This window comes from Anguilla rostrata, chromosome 15, assembly GCF_018555375.3.
Source record: "Anguilla rostrata isolate EN2019 chromosome 15, ASM1855537v3, whole genome shotgun sequence".
In the NCBI taxonomy this organism is placed as follows: Eukaryota; Metazoa; Chordata; class Actinopteri; order Anguilliformes; family Anguillidae; genus Anguilla; species Anguilla rostrata.
Window position 1 is genome coordinate 20,608,633 of NC_057947.1, and position 17,655 is coordinate 20,626,287.

Below are 17,655 nucleotides of genomic sequence, written 5' to 3' on the forward strand. Positions count from 1 at the left end.
TGTGTGTGTGTGTGTGACTGTGAGAGAGATAGAATAATGCCAGCTTCAGACCAACCCATGGGTTTTGTACAAGTACAGTGATTCCATACAAACCAAAACAATGAAAAAGTAGCAAGAGTGAGCATGTCAACTGTGCAATGTGATACAATTCCTTGAAAAAAAAAAAAAAAAAAAACATGTTTAAAAAAGGTTAAAAAATGGTGATGGCACAGAGAGAGACTGTATAGCATGTTGTGCATGCCCGAGAATAGAAAAGTATATGAAACAAATCGTACAGGCTGGTGGTTTGCATGAAAAAAAATTACACACAGACCCAACATAAAGAATAAAATAAAAACAAATAAACCAGAACAAAGCCCAAAACAAAAGACAGGCATCGCTGTAGTGATAAGTACTATATGGTACTGTCCATGTTTGCCAGCCACATTGCAGATTTGTCCAGTGTGGGATCGTCACCTGTGGGTTTCCGTTTCGCACAGCCGTGGAGCTGGGCGGGCCTGGGCTGCCTGGCCGCAGGCTTTAAAACGCTTTTCCGGGAGGGAGAGCGCGTCTGAATTTCTGCTGTTTTAGTAAATTCAGCCTTCTTAATCACAGCTGTCAGAAGGAGAGACACACAGTCAAAGGGGGAGCAGAGGGGAAGGAGGGTGACAGACACACGGTACACCATGATGTAAACATCATCCTTTTTTTAAACGGGCTTGTAAGTGGGGGGTACAACTTGCCAGATCAAATAGCAGTGGCAAGAGTCCCTTAGGGTGTTAAGTCCAGGTTCAATCCAGTGCTGGATACCCTCATGACTAGTGGTTCCCGGACTCAGTCCTGGCAACCCAGTGTGTATGCTGGTTTACATTCAAACCATTCCAGTAGAAAGAGGTTACACGTTTAGTTGATTCAATTAGCAACTGGTAGCCGAGATCAGCCTTTATGGAGGAAGAGACTGATAGCGACAAAGACCAGCATACACACTTGAATCCCAGGACCGAGGTTGGAAATCACTGCTCTAGACTGTGGGAAAATGAGGAGTCTACATGGACTAATGGTTCCTCATATTTACTTGTATGTGCACTGGAACACAGCAAAAAATGCATAAATAAATACAATGCAGAAACTCTAATAAAACTAGGACTGGCCAGTTCTTTACAGTGCAATTCTACTGTCTGCCATTAATGTCATTAATGTTATGATGTGAGGTGATTGTACTTATTACTGTATAACTGAAATGTACTGTCATGGCAATTAAAAGGACTGTGTTTTCATCATGTACCATGAGAACAAGCTTGAAAAGTTTACAGGAAAAAAGGCATAAAGTAAATCAAAATTGTTAAAAATAAATTTTAAAAAATAAAAACAAAAAGACATGCAGTATAAAATACACAAAAAAACACAGCACAACAAATAAAATAAAATAAAATAAAACAGTAGGAAAAAAATGTGTTACAGTAAAAAAAAAAAAAAGATTACAAAATAGTAATAGTAAAATAAAATATAAAAAAACTTATGGGTCACAAACTCGGTCACCACTGAAGCAAAAACCTTTTTTCTTCTTGTTTTCCTCTCTGGGTGTGGAGCTGGGCTCCTTCCGGGTGGGTCTGCGTTCGGGGGTGGAGACCCGACCCTTTGCTCGCCCCGCAGTCTTTTGCTTATCCTTCACCCGCTTGTCCTTTTCCGCAGGCAGCTTTTTCATGGGACTCTGATGGGGCCGCTTTTTGATGGGACTCTGTGTTTTTGGGAGGGGCTCAATTTTTTCTGTCATGATGCTCCTCTCATCATCTGTAAGCCCAGAAAAAGCACAGCTGATAACTCAGGTACCCAAAACGCAATGGCTATAGTCAACAGCCTAAGGTTTTCATATTCACATTTCTATTCATATATAAATACGTATAAACAATAATTCAAATATTATATATTAATATCAAGTAAACATTGTCTTTTCTTTATTATGACACAGCAAGGTGATTCTTACATTTTATATACTTTTATACAAATTAGAATATTTGAATGAATAAAGAAGACTGTGGTGATAGTTTAATTATTATATTTCTTTTAAGCTAAGTATTCTTGGACTTACCCTCACACAAGTTGATCTAGAGTGAATTCAACATTTGTCTACAAAAAGTAACACTGGCATATTATTTTGCTAAAGATGAGTGTTGATTGAATCCAGGCTAATGTGGCAAAATGGTGGAAATGAAAGTTACCTTGAGTGTCCACCCAGGCGCTGTCTGTGTCTAAGATGGAGTCGTCAATGGTGGTCTCATCTTTGTAATCATCGTAAGTCTCTGTGCGGGGCTCGCTTTCAGGTGCCAATGCTGTTGCAGGCAAGACAGGGGCTGCAGGGGCCACAGGGGTTTCTGGAATATCCAAGATCTCCTCTAAACTGCCTGCCTCTATCTCTGCTTCCTGTGCCATCTCAACAGACTCCTCCTCTTCCTCTTCATCCGGGGGCACCTGTGACTGGTCTACCTCAGGCGGAGCTGAGAAGCGGACGCTGTGTCCCGGCTGCTCCCCCTCATCAATAGTCTGCACCACAGTGATAAAGTCATCCTCAACGGTAACAACTGACTCGATGGCAGCACGGGGCTCCAAGGGTTCATCGGCGGCTGCTCTCGCCCCTTCTTCCTTCTCCTTCTCCTCTGTGAGCCTTTGCTCATTCTTCACCGGTGCTTTGATATCCTCCATGACAACCTCCAGCTCCTCAGCCAGTTTCACATGCTCCTCCTCATCCTCTGTAGACCCTCCTTGGACTGCCGTGGTGAATGGCTTGGTGACAATCTCTGGGGGTTTCTCGTCAGAGGTCTTGACAGCAGGAGGCCCTGCTTTTGGTGTGACTAAATCCTCCTGCTGGGGCTTTTCTGGTTCATGAATGCCAGCCCTCTCTTCCTCTGTGGTGCTCTCCACCGACGAGGCTGGCGATGGTCTGATTGGGCGAGCAATTCTATCTTTAGCCACTCCAGTAAGCTGGTACACGTCCTCTGCATCCACCTCCTCATAGGCCTCCTGGTGCACCAGGTCTGGTTTGTCCTTCACCTTCTCCCTCAGCTCCCGCAGCTCGCGCTCCTCCTCCATGCTCAGTGGCCTGTTCTCTGTCTCCAGCTTGCGGATTTTCCGCTCATAAGCAGCCATTTCCTCCTCTGCCTCCGTCTCCTGCTCTGACTTTGTCACCTCAAGGGTGACAGTCACCTTTGGTGGAAAAAGGGGCTCTTGGCCAGATGTGACTGACAGGAGAGATGGGGAGTCTTTGGAGGGCCATGGGCTATCTGTCTTAGGGATGATCTGCTCTTTGATGTCACCAGTCACCCCAGCCTTTACATTTTCAAATTGGGGGATGGCTTTTGCCACCAGCTCAGCTTCTTGTCCTTCCACCCCCACATTTTGTGCCTGCAACCCCATAGGCCCCATATCCGACCCCTCCTCTGACAACATGATGGGGAATATTTGGTGAGGGGACTGCATTGGGCTCTGGACGTCAGCAGGCGAGGGCATTGGGCCAGAGTACTCATTGAAGACGCAGTACCCAAGGTCCTCAAGCTGGCTCTCACTCTTTGCCACCTTCTGACCTTTGTCCACCAGGCCCATCTGGGCTAGGGACTCTGCCGTGAAGGTGGGGACGTCAAAGGGAACAGACTTCCTCCTCACAGCCTCCGGGTCAGTACAATCAGATGCCAGCCTCGACCGGGTACCAGCCAGGTCCAGCATCTCAGGGAGGTCAGGTGCCATTACTGTGCCGTTCTTGCAATAAGACTTTGCGGGCACCGGTGACTCTGGTGACTCCATCTCAGGGCTAGACTTTGCGCTGGTTGCTGTACCGGGTGGTGAGGATGGTGGGGTAGAGACCGAGACGGCAGTCTCCACGATCAGGGGTGGGAATGCAGGCTGCTTCTCCACACAAGGAGTTGTGACTGGAAGGTAGTCGGTGGACTCCAGACCCTCCTGGCTGGTGAATGACAAAATGTCAGTGGCCAGCGGGGAGAAGTTCCTGGGCCCTCGGCCCTGGCTGGCACCCTGGCTCGTGGACCCAATGGGAATGTTAAGCGAATAGCTCCTCTGCTCCAGTGATAGCTTCCCTGGTGACAGCCTGAAGTCATCATTTCTCTCCGCATGCGGGAGAGCATGTAGCTCATCTGCCGGGCTCCTCCTGACCTCGGTTGTGTCCTCCAGGGACTGTGTCTGAGCCAAGGTGCTGTAGCTGATTTCAGCAGGTGGGGGACCACCCTCCAAGGTCCTCTGTCTGGCATCACTCAGCTCGTAGTAGCCTTCACCTTGGATCCCCCTTTCATCTTCCTTCAGAGCTGAGGTCTCAAAGTAAGCAGACATTCCAGATTTGTCCACAGTGGCCGATAGATCGACAATGTCTGAGTGCAGCTTCTGCCCCCCCACAGCAGGACTCTCTTCCTTTCCTTTGCTATTTGAGGGTGCAGTCTGGAGGGCTGCTTTCAACTCCTCACTACCCTGCCCCCTAGGCAGCACTGGCTTCCCATACATTCCGATTTCACCATCATCTTGGCGATCTGCATAGCAGCCAGGTGTGGTAATGAGACTGCTAGTCTCCAGCACCTCCACAGAGGGCTGCTTCTCAGCGGTGGTCCTGGGAGCAGTTTGGTCCTCCATATCCGCAGCTAAATCCGGTGAGAGGAATGTGGCGCTTTGGGCCATGGACCACTGGCCCGGTCCAAGGACGTCTGGGCTAGTGGGAGGGGCCTGCTCACTGCTCGGCCTCCCCACCTCCATCTTCAGGGCTGTAAGCAAATCTAAAGTAGTCTGGTTGCTCCTGAGTCACATTAAGCTTGAATGCAGTTTGCAGCTGCCCACAGACTCAACAAACAGCATTACAGGCAGGCAAAGCTGGGGCTGCTCCTCACTAAGCACAATGCAAGCCGAGGTCACTGCACAGGTGCAATGGGGAATATAAGAGCACATGGCCAGGAGTAATGACATGGAGCTCGGTGTATCACTGATGTGTGTCTGTGGAGGGTGGGGGGTGGTTGTTGGGCGTGGACAGAGCCTTAGTGGTGAAAATGGTTGAAAATGGATGCAATGAATGTTTGTCTGATCTCCTTGGGGGGAGGGGGGCGGGCATGGAGGAGTGGAGGAGGTCTTCAATGAATTACATAACACCCTCTTCATTTGCTGTATTATTTGTCTGGTCTAATACATGATATTGATTATGGGGATTTAAACCCATACATTGCAGTACGCAAATTAATTTGCGTATAGGAGAAACTATCAAAATAACTCTAATTTACCTCTCTCAATTTTCCATTTGTCATTTTCATGTCACAAAAATAAATTTTCACAAGTGCATTTCCTTAAAAATAAATACATACATGGACATGTTTTTCAAGATTCAGAGTTGTAATCTTTGAAAATACATATGCTGTGTAATTTATTGTTCATATGAACGTCATTAAGGCTGAACCTATGTGAAGCAAAAGGAATTCCAAACTCAAATTGGCATGTCTAACAGTAATACTTACATAGTAAGTTTTTTATCATATTGTTCAGGACCAGAAGTTGTTTTCTTTTTATTTAAAAAGAAGGAATGCAGTACATTTGAACAACAAACAATCACTGAAGATGCAATCAGTGCTTTTAAAACTGAACACATTAAATGAAAGCAATGAGATGAACAAAGAAACAAAGGGAAAAAATAAACAAATAAAAATACAGACGTTAAAAAAGCAGAACAAGAAAAGCTGAACCGAAAATGCAGTTGAATCGGCAAATCTGCATTTAATCCTGTACATAGACAATGGATGAATGAGGCACTGGATAAATCCCACAATTTAATCAGCGATGTAGCTGGCAAACGGACACTGAGCTAGCGATGAATAAAAACCAATAAGACAGGTCAACCAGGAGAAAAGCTTTTGCAAGCTGCACCAGTGGAGGAGAGCAAAATGATTCAGCGACAGCCGTGACCATTGAACAAGCAATGGCTGAGAAGACATACAGACAAGAGAAAAAGCAACAAAAATAAAATAAAAAAACAAAAACAGCAGCATCGTGGCTCTAAGCAGTTTTATAGGTTACAGCCTGCACTCGCCCGTTAAGCAGTCACCTTCAAGCCTGTTTTGCCAAGCAGCGTTAGCCAAGAAAAGATCATTTTCCCTCATCCCTTATATAGTTGCTAAACTTGCACTTCGGAGAAACAGGTAGGAAACATGCAGACTTTTTTCGGAGGAGGAGGGGACACACCTTCCTGATCACACGTTTCCAACAGGGCCTTGTGGCCCGTTCCGTTCGGGGCTTCTGCAGGCACGTTAGCTGTCTCGGCCTGCAGACAAGGCTGGCCCTGGGCCTCGCCTAAGATCTCTGCCTGCCCTAAGTGCTCCTCCTCAGGCCCCTGCTCAGACTCCTCCCCACTGCTCTGCTGCTCTTGCTTCTCAAGAGCTGCTGCATCCGCTGTTATCTCCTCTTCCTCGTCAGCAGCTGTAATAGCCTCTATGGTCTCTTCTTTGAAAAACGGGGAAGAAGTGGAAACATGAAGACTACAGACAACACAGACTTGGGTCACACAGATCACACTATCAGTGAGACACTTTCAGCTCAATGGACAATAATAGCCTTGTAGATAGATTCAGTAAAATCCAAGTGTTGTGTCAATAAAGCAACATTTTATCCTTGACTGAGAAACTGAAGAATAATCTGTCAAAACCGGCTTGATGATATAAATGCAAGAGACTGCCTCAGAAATTAACTTTTTTTAAAATTAATTTCCATTTGGTTTTAAATTGCATGGAGTTTTCTATTACCTACCCTCAATGGTTTATACAACATTTAGAAATGCATGTTGTAGAATTAGTGAAAGTTATTTTAGTTTAATCACAGGGTGAGATAACAGAAAGAGACTCAGTGTGATTTTTTTCTTAAGGGCTGCAGGTCTGTAAAGAAAGGGGAGTGTGTTCTGTGACAACACAATTGACTCCCCTGGTTGAAATCAGTCTTGATGATGCCACGTGCTGTATGAACACAGAAATGTAGAAAAACTAGAAAGGAAATAGCTTTCTCTATATAGCATATTGATTTCTTTCCTTTTTTTTTCTCTGATTTGGCTGACATGACATGTCACATAAAGGTGCTCATCTTTTGCACAGTGTAATGATTACCACTGTTGGTTAGCAACAACTCTTAAGTTAGCTAATCATCTGTTATCTAGCTAAATTAGTATACTGTAAGTAGGTTTTTATTATTATTATTATTATTATTATTATTATTATTATTATGAATATTGAGTGGCATGTTTGGTGGGATGCAGCAGAAAAATGTAAATTGTTATTGTCTTTTTCTGTTGATTACCATAAAGTGAATTTTTGGCACCTATATTGCACTGTGAGCAAGTTCAATGAATATATCACAGAGTTCAACGTTAATACTGTTTCCGGGCTGTGGTGGCCATCTTGTGGAGGTGCCACTTGCGTAAGTACCAAACAGAATAGGCTTAAATTGAATCACGTAACCCTGTTTGCTTTCTATTTCTTATACAATTCTGTACAGTATGTGGAACAGTACCCTTGGAAGCAACAGGTCCAGTTCCCTCTCCGTTTTATTCCTGTGCATTAAATCAGGGTGATGGACACATCATACCCTTTTGTGATTCATAACAGGCTAGTGTTGTTTATAATAGACATTGTCTTTTAGTTGTGTTGTTTGCACAGGCAATATCTATATGCAAATTATGTACAGTAAACTTTTGACAGTTGTAAACAAAGTATGGGCTGAAAATGACAACTAAAGACAGAAGTAGGAAAACGCTTAATGTTAAGAGAAACAGAAATACAGATGATTGGCTGCATGGAGAGATAAGCCGTAATAACCGATAATGCATGCTACGGCCCTGCAATTCCTCCCTAAACACTAAAATAATCCATCGACCCAAAACTACAGTGATTTCCCTGGTCCGTTTGCCTCTCGTAAGGACTTTACTGAAAAGCTTTACAAAATGGATCTCACATATCTTCCTTGCAATAAATTCTATGTACGGTGTGTATATACTGGATATTTCCATACATACTTACATAAGGCTGTTATGTATGTTGTTTTGCGAGTTGGAAGAAGGCAGGAACGATGCTATGTGTAGCCTGCCACAAGCAGTGACGTGAATGAACAGACTGTGGCAGTGTATTTTCACTGCCTTTCGCTGCAGCGACCCGTGACAGGTCTAGCTGAACGGTTCTAACTGCAGTAGCCGCGTACGCGCTTTCAAACGTCAGGCACGTTCAAATGCTGAGGCACAAGCTTTTCCCGTGTGTCCGTTTTAGTGTGGTAATTCTGGTTAAATCTATTTTTGTCACGATCCACAAATCCATGTGCATGAGAATGAGCAAGCGGCGATCGCACGCTGAAGCGGCACTTTAAGAAGACGACAGAGGGGTTCTCTCTGTGTGTGCGCGCTCTAATGTATTCATTAGATTGATGCCTTTGCTCAAGGAGATTTATTGAGGTCCCTAAGCTGTCGGACAGGGAGGGGCAAAATCGAAACTCCAGCTGAAATAGAGAAGCTGATTAACTTCTTGCGCTGCACCTCTGAGAATACATTTTATTTTCTTGTTACTGCAGAGCCAGGCTGCCTGTGGCAGTGCACCCATCACACGCGAGGCTATCGCATGGCAATACGGAGGGCTGGCCTAGATTTACTGTGCAGTGGGCGGGGAAGATCCCATGCAGCCTATCGAAATGGGGGGTTACCTCTGTTTGCTGAAATAATAAGGTCAAGGATATGGCTGAGTACTGCCTGTTTGTCCTTTGCATGTGTGTGTGATGTGTGGTGTGTGTGTGTGTGTGTGTGTGTGTGTGTGTGTGTGTCTACTGTGTATATGTACATTTGTTTATGTATGTGCAAATGTTAGTATACCTGTGTGTATGTGGTGCGTGCATGTGTGTGTGCATGTGCGTGTGTGTGTGCGTGTGTGTGTGTGTGCGTGTGTGTGCTGGCATGATAGAAAGAGCTGAAAGCCTTCCTGTGATCTACAGCGGGTGCACATCAGCAGGTGGGACGCATGAAGGGAGAGCTCGGAGGGAGTGGGGAGGGGAGGGGTGGAGCGGGGCAGGGTGAGGTGGTGCGCAGTGGGGTGGTGGGAGACAGAGATCTGGACGACACCACAGAATAAGACAGTTCAGAGACCATGGTTTGAGGAGAGCGAGCACATGAACCTGTCGGCACATGCGCAGCCTTTTCCTAAACCCGGCCAGTCATTTGCAGTGTCTGCAGTATGTGGTGTATGTGCTCCAGCATTCCATTGCACTAGTTATATAAAATGCTAATTTAACATCTGCGCTCTTGCACGTGAAAAGGCAGTGCAAGAATAATCATGTGCAGGCATGTAAAAGTGCACAGTGTGCACAGTTTAGCAAGTGTGAATAAATTGAATACAGCATTGGTTTGAGTGACTGATGAAGACAGTGCCATCCCCAGCAGGATGATTCATTTTAGGCAAACTGAGAGAAATGTGTGAACCCCAAATGACTTGACCGAAATATGGAAAAGAAGGAATATACACAGATAAATTAATCAACAATTATATCGGAACAGCTTCAACTTGGAGACAGTGACATAGACAGAGAAACAGGAGATGGGGGGTGAGGGAGGACAGAAGACAGGAGAGGAGGAAGGGTAAGGGAAAGGGAGGAGGGTAACAGGAGGAAGAGACGAGGAACCATGCGAGGTTCACCTTCGATCTGTCTAAACGGGACGGCTTGCCCCGACGGGCGAGAACCGTGCCGACTCCACTCTGGGCTGAACAAAGGGTGCTCATAGTACTCCTCGTCAGAGTGGGAGGGGTCATCGTCGGGCACAGACACCGAGATGGAGGGGGCGAGGAACTTGCACCTCTCCCGAGAATTTTGGAAGCGTCGGAGAGGGACTGCCTTCTCCTCACCCTCTACGTCTACGAACACACAAGGAAGAGAGCGGCAGGGAGACCCCAACAGAGTAAGACACAGGAGACGCACGGGGGCTCAGTCACCCAGACTGTCGGGCGACCGGACGACCAGGAGACAGCATGCCCAGTGATCAGATGACCAGAAAACCAGGAGACTGGATGACCAGACACTGATATGATCAGACACCCAGATGACTGGACACCAAGATTTCTGGACGCCAAGGTCCAGGCATGGTTGCCTGGGACACAAGTGTTCCGGGAACAGAACTGGCCAAGCTCAGGATTGGTGTTGGAGCTGCCCCGCCAAAACCCACCTTAACACCTCAAAAACATCTCCGTAACAAGGGGGCAAGGCTGGTGCATTGGAAAAAGCATGTGGTAAATTACAGCCCTCCTGAACTAAACTTTAAAAAAAAAGAGATGTTCCATTCTCATGTCTGGTCTCATTCTTTGGCAGGCAAGAAGTAAGGCAGCCTAGTCATATCGAAGGAAATGCTACTGAAAATAAAATCGGAAAGTGAGGTGAAACGAAATATATGACTGAGTGATTTTACTTGTCTTTTTTGAGGTAGACATTGTTTTATCCCACAAAAGGACTGGATATTGTACTTCATTTAATTAATTTAAATGTACTTATGCAAAAGTGCTATTTTAGTTTAGTTTAGTTTAGTTTACTTTAAATGCTAAACAGCTGTATGTGTACAGTATGTTTTGAAGGACATAATATACAGAAGCCCAGTGCAGTGTTAGCCAATCTGAGAATGGCATGTTCCACTGGTTTTGGAGGTCATGTGACCACTGGACACAGACGCAGACCAGGCCCCAGTAAGGACAACTTCAAGAAAAGAAAAACATGACACAAGAAAGACAGAACAAGCACAGGGGGGCCACAACAGGAACAACATGGACAGAACTACAGCACAGTACCACAAGACATGCAGAACCAGGACCAGGAGAACACAAACAACAGCTACCTAAAAGACATGGGGAGGCTGCTGAAGTCAATGGGCTGTGGGGGAGGGGGAGGGAGGGGTGGGGCAGACGGCTGGCGGGGAGGGATGGGCTGGGTGGAGTCAGTGACATCATGCAGGTGTGAGAGCTAACATTCTGAGAGCTGTGGTCTGGCCAGGTCTGGGGTGGAGGTGGGGGTGAGAGGTAAGGAAGTGCACATTGGGGTTTGTGTGGGTAGGGGACGCGCTACAAGGAGGTATGCGATGGAGATCTCAGGATAGCTCTCTCAGTAAAACCAGGCAGAGGAATGGAATGAGTAGGAGGATGTAGGAGATGACTCCTGTGATGGGAAAACTAATACCAGGATGACTTCCTCCCTGTCCCTCTTATACCAAAGACACCCAATGTATCCCATGATGCACCAGTGTCCAGCTGAGCAGCAAAGCCCCTCCCTTCCACATGGCCCAAGTTTGAGGAGGGCAGCAGAACTCAAGAGGGGTGTGGCCAGGCAGAACTGGGACTGACTGGGCTTCAGATGAGCCACAAAGCCCTACAGCCCATTGGAACCCTCACCATGGTGACACCTTCAGCTCTCTTCCCTTCTCTCTCCCAGTCTACCTGTTTTGGAGAAGGAAAAAACAGGGTCTCCTACCTGGCTCCAGGGGGGCGAAGTGCTCAGCGGCGGGAGAGGGGGGAGGAGATGGGGGCAAGTTGGTGGAGTCCTCGACTGCGTGGGGGGAAATGAGGATAGATGTGAGGAACAGAGGGGTGTGGAGTGACCACACCTGGCAGCACTACTTTTAAATGCATTTTCAGAAAGTAATTATCATTTGACTTTTTTCAAACACAATTAGGAAAATTGAATACGATTTTTTTTTTTAAATATATATATATATATATATGAATATATGTCCTAAAAGATGCCTACTTTTTCAGACAATCGGAACAAAGGTCCGACTTAAATAGCTCTTCTAGTCAATATTTGAATAGAAAATGTCAGAAAGCAACTACAGGCTCACGTTTTCCTAAAACAGATCTCAGACAGTACCTACTTTTTCAAAGTATGTTCACTGTTACCTGATAGAAATTACATTTTAGAGCTATATGATAAATCAAAGCATTTGAGGATGGAGTTAGAAAAAACCCTCCCTCCCTTCCTAAGAAAAATGATTCCTTCCTATGACCTAACATTCCTGGATGGGCCATTGGTTCTCACACACAGTCCTGGAGACCCCTGTGTATGCTGGTTTTTGTTCCAAACACAGTCACAATCCCAGAATTTTAACAAGCTGTTCATTCTTCTTAATTAGACTCTTTTTGGGCTGGAATAATTTATCATCTTTAGTTATGTCATAAACAGCTATGCATCCCATGAAGAATAAAAGTCCCATATGCACATTGTGCTTATTATTGCAAACAATAATATAAAAGAGGTTTAAAAAAAATAACTGCTGAAAATAATGACTGGGGTGAATCAGCCGGGCACTAAAACGACTGGCCACTAAAACGAAACATTTGGTAAACAAGGACTAATTTAAAGACAAAGCAAATGATAACAAACAAAACCTGCATTGTGTTAATAAGTTTACTTCAAGGAAGGGAGGAAGGAAGGTACATTTTTAAATATTTAAAAGTAGGCCCATGGTTTAGACAATTCATTTAAGTCAAATTTAATTTGTACATGCTAAAAATACTGCTGAAAAATTCAAAGACATTTGCAAGCATTACAAACAAGTTGCCTGCTCTTCCATGAAAAGTTCTAACTTTTATAACCACCTACAGGTAAGTTGGTTTGTGCTTTGATGTCTTACTGTTGTTGTTATACCCACATATAACCATTTACAATTTTTTAAGTGTTATTATAAAGTATTGTAGTAAAACAATGGAATGTGGTAGTTTCATTACAAAATGTCAGTTTCTCAGCTCTGCTTATAACACAGTAATAATGCCACCATTAACACTCTGAAAGTAGTCTAAACACCCAAAAGTTCTCCTACAAATCAACCAACCCCAGACATCAACCTCCTCCAGTGATAAATACAATCCTACTCATCCAATTCAGACTTCATTGCTGGCACCATCACTCACCTGTCCCATGTTGATCACCTCATTTTCCTAGCATCTGTCACATCATTGTGTCCCTCCTACAGTATTCCCAACCAGAAAACACAACTGTATGCCTAAGCACACCAGTTTCCGACACTCCTCACCAAATTTATTCTCACAGTTGCCCTTTAGTCACATTTCAAGATGAAGTCATTCCTACAGCCCATTTTAGCCACGATTGGAAGATATACAGTGCACTCTAGACTTGCAAAATATTCAAAGGCCGTTGAGCAAGCAGAAACTCACTTTGGTTTAAAGGGCAAAATTAGTCATAATTTTGTTATATATTGTACCAAGTCATGAATCCAGGTTTTCACATACACTGCAGCTGGAGGTGAATGTTAGCCTGTCTACATGCTGACTGACTCAGAAGGTCCTGGCCAAAGCAGGAACTATTGTGTCACATGCTCACAAGTCCACCATTGAAGCAGACATGTTACACGGAGATAGGAGACTTCAACCTGCAACTGCTGTATGCCGGAATTCACAGCTGAAAATGACCTGCTCCATCTTGAGAGCTGACCAGGCAAAAATCAAGCTGCTAAATGCACCAGCAAAAGTTATACAGGCAGACATTCAGTGTCTTAAGGACGTTTTCTCCACGGACAATAAATAACTTGTACTCAACGTTTTCCGCAGTGACATCTGATTTAGTTTTTAAAACTTTTTCACAATTCACATCCCTGTGTATATCTGGATATCCACTGTATGGCGAGGCACCTGGCATACCCAGTTTTTCTCACAGCTCAATATCAACAGTACAATTCAAGAGTGTAACAAAACCCTGTTCCTTTCCATCAGCTTGTTACACCACAGAAATATGGAAATGGCTAATTGTGCAGTAGGGGGTAGCGCTGTGTGTAAACAAAGGACCCATTTAGAATGTAGTTGCAACATCTGGCCCCCGTGAATGGTGAAAGTCTCTTCATTCAACAGCCTTCTACATCAGGCTTCTCCCTCTGTGTAAGCCCGGGCAAAGTGAGCTACAGATGTCTGCCACGCACTGGGGGTCGCCCGCACGTGCTATACGCCGCACGTTAAGATGGGAGAATCACGTTAAGGGTATTTCTGGGGGTATCTCACATGGAATATGCCTTATTACCACAGCTCTCTTAAACGCAGTTGTTTCCATCGTGTTGTGCTTGATGTTCTGTTTGATCCTAACGTGATCTTTCTAAAAAAAAACAAAAGCATCTGAGGATCAGCTTGTTTTGTCCTCAGGTGTATTTCACGTAATTATATTTTGAGGAGCGCGGTGTAAAATAATTCTGATATAGGGTACACTTCTTTTACATTGGCAGGTTATTCTGTAGAATCGGAAGCCCTTGGGGTGTTTAAGACCAGGCTTGACACAATTCTGGATACTCTGAGCTGTAGGCAGAACGATGAGCCTATATAGATGCAATACTGTAATACTGGGATCATTTCCAAATAAAACATAAACAGCAGATATTATATTACTGCACTGTCTGGCTGTTTTATATCTCCAGAGACACCACACAGTGAGTATTATGTAACCAGGTTCATATCAGAGGCAGATTGGGGGTTGGACCATGACTGATGTTTCAAGTTTTTGTTTTTTTATTACTACAGTAATCATCCCACTCCAAGTGGCCCTCTCAGCTCAGTACACAAAGCACTCAAATAAAAGGCTCTGCAGGTGAGCCCAGGTAAACCCCAGAGGGCTGGAGGCTACAGAAGGGAAGTGTCTTATCTGTGGGTAGCACGTGACAGAGGTATGTTACCTGTGGGCAGCAGGTGATAGAGGGGAAGTATGTTACCTGTGGGTAGCAGGTGATAGAGGGGAAGTATGTTACCTGTGGGTAGCAGGTGACAGAAGGGAAGTACATTACCTGAGGGAAGCCTCTTAGCGGTGTCCTGGCGAGGCTCCTGCTCCCCCTTCAGTACAGCCACTGCCTCGGCTGTCACCTCTTGCACGATCCGTGCAGACACTTGCTCTGAGAGAGGGAGGGAGGGAGGGATAGCTTTAGTGACTCTTAAAATACTGGTTATCATCTTCCACACAACAGATCAGCAATTCACCTGCCGGTACCAGTAAAAACAGTATTCCTAAAGGCCACAGTTGAGGCCAGAAATGGCTACTGTTAGTCTAGCAGTCTCACTGTTCCCTGTCTAAAAATCATACCTGTCTCTCTGCCTTCCCCTCCCTCCTTCCCTCACCCAAGTTCTTCACATTCAACCCTCTGATCCTACCTTCCATCCAGCCCCCCCCCCCCCCCTCCATGCCTGTTCCCTCCATTATCACTAATATAAAGATCTTTGGACAGCCACAGTTTTTCAATGTGAACTGGGCGTCAGATCCTCTTACATCAAAGAACAGAACGAACAGAACACTCATCAGAAAGGTATTGTGAAAATCATAAATGCTAAACATAAACCTAGATATGCTGTTGTTTCTGTTGGAACGGATGTGAGACATCTCATGGGGGATTTGGGGAGAGAACGAGGTGGGGGTGGGCGAGTGGAGGTTTGAAAGAGAACAATCATCGCTGATGCTGGAAACACTGGCAGCATCGCCTACTGTATGGAGGGATTGCTATGGCAACAGTGTTGCTGGGAGGCAGGAGAGGAAAGAGTAACCAATTCAGCAATTCTGTAGAAATTCCTGGTCAAAAACATCCAATATCCAATAAGGAATTGTATGAGGAAGCTACAGGACTCTGAGAGTGTTCTGAAGCAGGTGGCGCACTTGAGCAGGCCACACACCCCAGCTAGGGCACACTTTTGGTGACATCAAATCATAAGCAAGAACACAGGGCTATAGCTTGTAAAGCTATAAGCTAATTGTATATTTTAGGGAAATGACAACATAGCGCTTACAACAAGGGCAGATTAACACTGGTATAGATATAAAATGAACCACAGCAACAAACTGATAAAAAATAAAACATTTGTAATAAACATATAAATGTCACATGGCAATGAAAATATCAATGCATTCACAAAAAGTGATTAAAGGCAACACTAAGTGGAAAGTAAACAGGTGGTGAGGACTGGGCCAAAGACCAGCGAAACTGAACAGCTAAAGATCAGTGCGCTTAGAGAGGCGAGTCTGTATTCATGAAACCAAAAGGTAGGTTTTCATCAGCCTTGTTCCTGTTGAATGTCTTAATAAAGAAAGAATAAATAACGAAGATAAAGTCTGTTTTGAGTGTAAAACCACTCATTGCTATACGCCCATGAGTAATATACTAAACTGCAGTTAATTTTTCAAATATCATCATGCTTAAAAATCAACAGAATTTCTTGGCAGAGGAAGATAAGCCTTGTTTTATAGCATTGTGGTCTGATACAGTCTGTATAAACAACCTTGCTTCTGTTTGTCAGGTGCATTAAAATCTGTATCAGGGCTCCTGGGAGCTTTTTTTAGATGCTTTTCACTTCTTAGCCCCCAATTTACAGTGAAACACTTCACAACCCCGGCGCATTTCGCTGCACTTAATGAGGGAGGGTTATTAGCCCTCTCTCTCTCTCTTTTCCTTTGTGTGTGTGTTTTTTTTATTCTCCATTATGGAGCTGCTGGGCTCAATCTCCACCCACCACAGACCCACACAGGAGGAGCAGGGTCTGTGTTAGCTTTGCCCACAGCTGGGTTCCGCCCACTCACCGTGCACAAGAAAAAACTGCACATCTCTCTTTCTCACAGTCACACATGCACACATACACACACACATTCACACAGGACATCCATTCAGACATAGCTGAGTGCAAGCACTAATCCATGCCATTTACATACTGTACAAAAAATATAAATGTGTGTGTGTGTGCGTGTGTGTGTGTGTGTGTGTGTGTGTGTGGGTGTGTGTGTGAAAACATCTTCATAGAATATATGCTGGAAAAGAAGCCAATGTTGAAACCAATCTACAACATAAACAAGGAGAACATGCACTGGTACTGGCTTGGAAAACTGCCCCTACAGGAAATCTGTGAGCAAGGGGTAATACTGGATTTAGGTTGATTTTCTCAGTCAAACCAAAAGCAGTATAATCAGAAATGGAACATTTCAGATTCACAAGCACAAGCATGCATTTATACATCCTCATAATGAATGTATATACCTACAAATTAGAATTCATAAACATATCTAACCACACAGATGCGCACACACATTCCCAAATACCCAAACACACACACACACACACACACACACACATACTCACCCACACTGTCGAGCACCCAAACAGACACACACAATCCCAGACAAACACTTACAGACTGAGACACTCAAACCATCCAGACCATAAGCGCACAAGCATGCAGGTGCAAGATCACCAGCCACATAGCAACAGCAGAAGGACTGGCGGCTCGGAGAGGCAAATGGGAGATGGGAGCACTGCTGACAGAGGGAGAACACTGAGAGTGGCAAAACCACCACAACAACAAAATATATCACACCTAATTCACCATCAACGCAACAATTCACACCCCGCTTTACAGAAGCAGCCTCCCAGCTGCTGAACCGGTGGGAAGCGCTCCACCTCCATTCTCTTCTTCTTTGTTTGTGCAGTCACTTCCTCACTACGCTCGGCAAGAATATACAAACAAAAAACTGGATACTGAACATTAAATCCCTACTAACCCAGATCAGCTCAGCGGACGAGCCCGCGGTCCTCTCGATTGCCGCAGCGTCTGCCGTATTCACTCACCCCCGCCAGGCACCAGGCTTGCCGGCGTTCCCCCTCCCAACTCCAGGCTCTGA

At 44.9% G+C, this 17,655-nt stretch overlaps 1 protein-coding gene across 19 annotated transcripts in view; it reads right to left on the reverse strand.

The window, feature by feature from the left end:
• The window catches only part of map2 (microtubule-associated protein 2), a 96,270-nt gene that overhangs the window by 16,835 nt on the left and 61,780 nt on the right, over positions 1 to 17,655 (reverse strand). For 9 of the 19 annotated variants that reach the window (XM_064310337.1, XM_064310332.1, XM_064310326.1 and 6 more), the window contains exons 4-10: positions 14,789 to 14,893; positions 11,482 to 11,556; positions 9,669 to 9,884; positions 6,196 to 6,453; positions 2,199 to 4,736; positions 1,519 to 1,770; positions 457 to 594 (exon numbers count right to left, since the gene is read on the reverse strand). In XM_064310337.1, the coding sequence (XP_064166407.1) occupies positions 457 to 594; positions 1,519 to 1,770; positions 2,199 to 4,736; positions 6,196 to 6,453; positions 9,669 to 9,884; positions 11,482 to 11,556; positions 14,789 to 14,893 (3,582 nt within the window). The remainder of the gene's footprint in view (positions 1 to 456; positions 595 to 1,518; positions 1,771 to 2,198; positions 4,737 to 6,195; positions 6,454 to 9,668; positions 9,885 to 11,481; positions 11,557 to 14,788; positions 14,894 to 17,655) is intronic. The other 10 variants (XM_064310336.1, XM_064310327.1, XM_064310335.1 and 7 more) reach the window with 6 other exon arrangements.